At 44.8% G+C, this 7399-nt stretch overlaps 1 protein-coding gene across 2 annotated transcripts; it reads right to left on the reverse strand.

The window, feature by feature from the left end:
- Positions 1-901: 901 nt before the first annotated feature.
- Positions 902-4180, reverse strand: LOC125091950 (melanoma-associated antigen B5-like). Of its 2 annotated transcripts, none has more exons than XM_047716119.1 (2): positions 4111-4180; positions 902-2193 (listed from the first exon to the last, which is right to left on the reverse strand). In XM_047716119.1, exon 2 carries the CDS (start codon positions 2147-2149, stop codon positions 1067-1069), a length of 1083 nt encoding a protein of 360 aa, XP_047572075.1. In that variant the 5' UTR covers positions 2150-2193; positions 4111-4180; the 3' UTR covers positions 902-1066. The 2 variants fall into 2 exon arrangements, with proteins under 2 accessions (XP_047572075.1, XP_047572076.1); XM_047716120.1 differs by having other exon boundaries at positions 902-2156; positions 4111-4155.
- Positions 4181-7399: the final 3219 nt, after the last annotated feature.

The raw sequence follows: 7399 nt of genomic DNA on the forward strand, positions 1-7399 counted from the left end.
CTTCCTTTCCTGTCCCAGATGGTGACTTCTCTTTGGTTTACCCATAATCCCAAAGTAAACTGGTAGCACCAGTTTTCTGTTATAGACTGAATGTTTGTGCCCTTTCCCACACACACACCCCCCACCAAAATTCATATGTTGAAGCCCTAACACCTAATCTGAAGGTAATTGAAGGTGGACACTTTGGGAGATAATTTGGTTTAGATGAGTTCATGAGGATAGCACACCCATGATGTAATTAGTGTTCTCCTAAGAATAAGAGAAACCAGAACTTTCTCTCTCTGCCATGTGAAGACACGTGGAGAAGGTAGCAATTTGTAAGGTAGGAAGAGGGCTCTCACCAGAAATTGAATGTGCTGGCACCTGGATTGTGAACTTCCCAGCCTCCATCATGGTCAAAATGTCTGTTGTTTAAGTCACCCAGTCCTTGGTATGTTGTTATAGCAGCCAGAGCAGACTAACACAGGGTAGTGTCCTGCAATTCTCAAGTGTAGCACTGAGGAGTCTGGCCTCTACCCACCAATTCCACAACCTCAGCTAGCCCACCACACACCAGAAATGAAAATTAGATCCCACCGAGGGCTGGCAAGTTCCTAAAGTTCCAAACCGCATCGCTCAGGAAATTTCCACTTAATTATTCTCACAATGATTTCCCTCCTCCTCACCCATTCCTTTGACAGATAAGTCTGTGGGCCACAGAGGATATTTCATCAGCTTACTTGTATGAATGAAGCTCAAATTCTTTTTAAAATTCTGTGAGTAGAGGCTGGGTTTCCTTTATACTCGCGTCCGCACTCCTAACACTAAGCTTTCCCGTGAGCAGATATTCACTGTGTGATGAACAGAACAGCCAATAAACACAAAATATAATTTCTTAAGATTTAATTTCTTTCTTGAACAAACTAACAAAACTGAAGTGTAAATCCTTTAATTTTTAACGCTAAAGACTAAAGGGAACAAGTAAAAACTCGAATAACCATGTTTAATTTTTTTTCTATTCCATTATGCTTACTACTTTACTATGGGATTCTTTCACATTGCTAATAATATAATCCCTATTGTGAATTTATGTTTTCTTATCTTGAGGATAACAGACCTCAGATTTCACTAGGGGTGGGAAGATATTCTGGGGCATGGGCCTGGAAGGTACAAGGACTTTGGCAATATTACCAGCCCTGACCATGGCTTTGGTTTGGACTTTCTTTTCCTCATCTTTCAGAGCTTCTTCATAATAGGACGGGAAAGCGCTGGGGATGGTATCGTTAACTTTTGCCAGAAATTCCAGGACTTTCATCTTGCTGGTTTCAGCTTGGGCTTTTGGACCCCACAGGAACTCGTAGCGTGGAGGATCACTGTTGGCCACCTGGCGGTATTCTAGATACTCCAGACGCACCAGATCTTTGGTGATGAGCTTTCTGGGCTCTCCATAGATGAAATGCTTCCTCCCGGCATATACTCGCATCATACCCAGGAATTTCCAGATGTCTTCCTCAGCAGCGCAGTTGCCCTTCATGAAGATCATTCCCAGGATATTCATCAGGAGACCGGTCTTGGGTAGCCCCCTACCAGCTCGCACCCTCCCATTGTTGGGGAGTTTGAGCTTGCTAATGAGGTCGTAGGATTGTTTGGTTGAGTCGATTTCCTTCAGATCAACTGCAAAGACAATCTCAATGCGCTCAGAGGCTTTCTTGAGGATCTCAGGGAATTGGTCTTCGTAATTTTGGCCAATAATCTTCAGCATGTCTTCCTTCAAAATGGGTTGTTTCATTTTATACTTGTACAGAAGGAACTGCTCCAGCAAGCCAGGCTTCCTGATTAAAGAATCTTCACCTGCACTCTCAGTGTAGTATGGGACCTCAAAGGGGCTTGCCCTATCCTCATCTTGGCTGTTGGAATCTTCATCAGATCTAGTGCACATATTGGCTGTAGAAGTAATGGTGATGGCTTGTGCTCTTCGACGCCCCTGAAAAGTGCTACTTGACCCAGCAGGAGGCAGACTCTGGGTAGTATCTTCACTCTGAGGAGGAGAGGAGGAAGTGGACTCCTCTTCCATGGCTACTGTGGCCTGAGGACCCTCACCCTGAGCCTCAGCTCGAGCCCGGCAGCGTTTCTCAGAAGCCCGGAGCTTATTCTTCTGTCTCCGAGGCATGATGACACTAGAGTGTCAGGCAAGAGATCAGGAGATGTGGACCCCTGAAGGAAAGAGAATGAGATGATGTGAGCACCTTCAGTAGGAAGATTCCACCTTGGCTTTAACCAAGGCTGCCTCTGCAGGTTTACTTGAGGGTACTGCTCCAGGAACCCACAAGGTTCCCGTTCTAGTCAGCCTGTCCCTTGAGAACCCTACAGAGGAAATTAAAGGGAACCTTAGACTGCTATCTGCCAGCCCTGCCTGGGGTGTACTGGAGTGACATCAGAGGCTGCCAGTGGGGAACCTCTATTCTGGGCTGCCAGGGTTTCTCAGTTCAATTTCAAGATCATCTTGTCAACTCTCCACAGGTCCTGGGCCTCCTCTATTCTATTGCTGTGAAGTTGATATCTCAAACAAAAGCCAGAGACCCCAGTGGAAGAAGTAAACTAGCAGTTTCTTACTCCCTATCCCTGTCGGGGGTCCCCAACTGAGAGCTGTGTGGAGCCCTCTCCTTCCTGGGCTGTTTTGGTCCTTATTTCTCATTCAGGGTACTCATTTGGCCTCCAGGTAGTGCCTGGCACACCTCCCTTCTGCTCACTGGTGGTTGTACCCTCACACTAAAGATCTCTTCTCTCTCAGATTTGATAATAAATAAGTGAGGGTGAGTCTCAGAACTCGAGTTCTGGGTGCCTGGGTGGCTCAATGGGTTAAGCCTCTGCCTTCGGCTCAGGTAATGATCTCAGCGTCCTGGGATCGAGCCTCGCATTGGGCTCTCAGCTCAGTAGGGAGCCTGCTTTCCCCTCTCTCTCTGCCTGCCTGTCTGCCTACTTGTGATCTCTTTCAAATAAATAAATAAAATCTTTGGGAAAAAAAAAAAAGAACTCGAGTTCTGAATGCAAAGGTAGGGATCTGATTTTTTGTTATTTTTGTTATCTTTCCAAATGACAAGTGGTCATTTCCAACTTTTCTTTGGCCCCTAGCATAGTCTGGAAATCTTCTCTCCCTGCCAATATCTCTTTACACCACCTGTGAGAATATGGGAATTGTCTTCCCTGCCCATTGTTTTCCAAGGCTAAGAACTGGGGATGGTTTCTCTTGTACTCTCACTGTGATTGTTCTATTCAGACGTCTTGGTCCTCACATTAACTCTTAGAAAGATCTAGAAATCCTTCTACTGCAGAGGGCAAACAATCCCTTTTAAACCAAATCTCTCACCTCCCCCTCCCCAACAGCACATACTCTCCTCCCCCACAACTCTCATGTGACACCATAGGAAAAAAATGAATGTTAGTCAATATGTCACCAGGACAGAGATTCCTTTAGTTCTCACAGAGTCCTTACCCTGATTCCCAGTTGAATGCTTTCATTTGCTAACTTAGGGCCCTGGCCCTCAGACCATGGCTCTCTCATCCCCAAGAAGCCCGACAGCCCTGCCCCAGAGCTCCCCAGGATTGATGGCCGCAGTGAGTTCTATGCCACCTTATTGTTCTAGAATTATTGGTCCCTGCAGTCCTAATTCGGATTTCCACACCCTTGATTTCCTTCAGGGCATGGTACGTTTCCCCTGACATCAATACCTTCAGCTTCCGGGTCCTTCAAATATGGAGGGAAAACTCAGGCCCACCTGACCGACCGCCATGCTTATTTTCCCCGGGAGCCGCTAGCATGGCTCCGGTCAGAATTTCTACCTAAGTTTTCTAACCTTGATTCTTGTTAGGGTCTTCTCCTCCCTCTACTGAACTAGCGCCTCCCACCAAAGCCCTCACCTTGCAACCTTTGAGAATCAACCTCAGCCTAATTAACCGCTCTGCCGCATGTGCGCACTGGTGCACGGGGGTGGGGGGGGTAGGGGGGGTAGGGAGGCGTGGGCGTGACGGGTAGGCGGGGGGCGGCTAGGACCAAAAGTGGCGGTGGGGGCCTCAGAAGGAGGCCTGTTGAGGGGAGAGGGTGTTCTCTTAGTCCTTAATCAGGCTCCTCACCTTGTGCTTGGTTCGGGAGGATTCCTCCCTCGCCTGCCCTGAGGCGGCCGCTGACTGCAAAGTCTCGTACCTTCCTTAGACGCCCCAAGAGGAAGTGAAGGCTGTTCTTCCTGTCACCAACGACACGGTCTTTCAAGGCTGGCAGAAGGGGGCGGGATCTCTGGTGCCCCCTCTGTTCTGGGGTGGAGAACACCCTTAGTGTCATACAGGATTGTCAGTTACACTCATCTAGGACCCTGAGCCCTTCTCTCCACCACCACCCTTACATGGCCCTTACATCCTTGATACTTTACCTACAGAGAAGAGACATCAGTCTGACAGCGTAGATGTAAGAGCAGGGGAGGGGAGGTCGCTGTGTGACTGCCTACGTGACTGCATGTTGCTTTCGTCAGGCTTTGTTCATACAGTCCTCATCTTGGCTCCAGTCTCTTTAATGAAAGGCTTTCAGAGCAATGCCACATCCCTGCAAACTTTTGAGTGATCTCCCTCGTGCAAATCTTAAAGAGGATGAGTCTGTGTCCCAGGACTGATAGGAGATGGGGAAGGTGAAAGACAATTAAGAGACTTAGCTTGGGCGGCAAAATATCAGAGTAAAAACTACACTGATCCATTCCTTCTCTCTATTACCCAGACTTGTCGTCTTAGGTAGCTTCTGTTCTAAAATACTTGCCATAGGAACCAGGCTGAGCCAGTTTCATGAGACTGCCATTTTTTGAAGTTAAACAACACTATGCATTGTTTGGAGATATTATATCCTTCCTTTCATTATTCGTACTTCTCATTTATTTTGGTATTCTTACTGCTCCGGCCATATATTCCTTTCTTTTTCCCCCTGAGATATCTTTCGAAGTAGTGACAAGAAAAGTGAATAAAGTTTCATAAGGTCTGCTTCAGGATGGGAGTGGTAACTCACTGTATGCCCTGGATGAATTCACACTAGGGGTATAGTCTAGTTCTGACACTTAACACCTTGTGAATATGAGAATATTTGCAGTTCTTCATGTTCCAGCTGAGTTTGGTAAACTATATTGTAAGACTGTAGGAATGTAGGTACTGTTTATAAAGCATCTGTCAAGATGACTGGCAAAAGACAAAAGAACATCAAATCAGCCAAAAATTCACTTTAGCAAGTAAAATTAAGTATCCCTTCCCTATTAGAGTGTTTATTATTGAATTTTGGTGTGTGGCTTTTCTTTCCCCACCTGGATACAACTTAAAACTCCTTGCATTTTGTCAGGGACCTACTCTTTACATTCTTCCCAGTTGTCCTTCCATTCAAATCACCTCTATTTTCATTTGTTTCCTCCCCACCAAAATCTAACCTTCTCTTAGAATTTGCCAAAATATAACCAAGATATTCTAATTAAAATGCTCTTTTAATTTAGTGGACTCTGACTTCACCAGTTTTTTTTTTTTAAAGATTTTTATTTATTTGACAGAGAGAGAGCGATCACAAGTAGGCAGAGAGACAGGCAAAAAGAGAGGGGAAGCAGGCTCCCCGCCAAGCAGACAGCCTGATGTGGGACTCGATCCCAGGACCCTGAGATCATGACCTGAGCTGAAGGCAGAGGCTTAACCCACTGAGCCACTCAGGTACCCCTGACTTCACCAGTTTAAAGCAAATAAGTGTCAATACAGTGCCTTCTGGGTGTGTCACCTCAAGGGAGTTCATCCTTTTCTCTTGAAACACCCTAGAGTCATTGTATTTAGAATACCTATTTGTAAACTATATTCTTCTTTATTGAGATCGTAACAAAGACACCTTTGATTCTTGTTTTTTTTGGAGCTGAATTGTGTCCCCCAAAAGTGTATGTTGATGCCATGACACCCACCCCCCCCCCAGCCGCATACCTCAGAATGTGACTGTAGTTGGAGATGAAGTCATAAAAGAGATGGTTAAATTAAAATTAGGCCATTAGGGTGGGCCATAACCCACTCTGATTAGTGTCCTTATTAAAAAAAGACTAGGGCCCAAAAGAGACATCAGAGATTCTTACACGAAAAAGGACAACCAAATAAAGTGGGTGGCCATATGGGAACCAAGGAGAGGAGCCTTCAAGGAAACCAATCTTGCAGCTCTTTGACATTGGACTTCCAGCCTTCAGAACTATGAGAAAATAAATTTGATTTTAAACCACCCAGTGTGTGTTATTGTGTTAGGGCATTCCTAACAGGTTAATACACTGCCCTGGGTAGAGATTTCTTTTTGGATTATCTACAATGCCAAAGTAATTTATCAGAGTTTGTTTTAATGGCCTCTTTTTTACCCCATGAGGTGAGGAAGGAACTTCCACTCTATGGTTATGTGGACTTCAAACATGCACCACCTGACACTGCAAAGATGAGACAGACAACTGGTTATTAATCATGTGTACTCACTTGGCTAGGGGAGAAGGGCACAATGTGCTACATAGTAAAATGTGAGGGTCACTGAGGTACACAATGAATGAGCACATCTGTGGGAGGCAATGTTTGGTGTCAAAAGGTTGAGGTGACCTTATTTCCCATGGTACCATGTAATCAGCTTCTTTGAATAATTCTGCAAGCTGGAAGGGAACAGAGATCTGCTACTTAGGAATAAGCAAGGTATGCCCCTTATCCCCTTGATGAAGATGGTTGTTTGATAGTGGACCTTATCTGCAAGTGTACAGTCTGGAGGGGAACTTTCATTTAGGCAATTTGAGGCCCTGTTGGTTTCACTAAATGTCAAGGAACCCATAATATTGAACCTTAATTTCAGACCTTAGAGCACAGTGTAGTTTTCCGTATAGAGATTTTTTTTTTCTCTCATCTCTGAGATGCATCATCTTATGGTATAGCCTCTGATCACCATTCCCACACCCTCAGTCTAGTCCATCATGTAGTTTAATTTTAAATTACATCGCATAGATTGACCTGTAAGATCCCCAAACTTAAACTGCCTTGTTTCAGGGAATATACACACTTATCTGCCCTAGGACACCTCCCTTCTCATCCTATTTTTCTTTTTTTAACTTTCTTATAAGACATAGAGGGTATCTCAGTATCTTCCTTACGATCATAGCTACTGGTCTCTAAAGTTCTATGGGAAAGGCTAGGTCTTTATCTTAGCATTCCCATTCCTAGCATGGGACCTTCCAGAAAGCAGGTTACTCAGTAGATATTTGGGGAATAAGAGAATATGAGGTCTGACTTGTGAAATAATGTCCCCTAAATTCTTTAACAAACTAAGCATATTGAAGTGTAAATCCTTTAATTTTATGGAACAAAAGACTGAAGGCATAAAGAGCACCAAAGTTGATGTTTTATC

Source organism: Lutra lutra, chromosome X, assembly GCF_902655055.1.
Source record: "Lutra lutra chromosome X, mLutLut1.2, whole genome shotgun sequence".
Classification (NCBI taxonomy): Eukaryota; Metazoa; Chordata; class Mammalia; order Carnivora; family Mustelidae; genus Lutra; species Lutra lutra.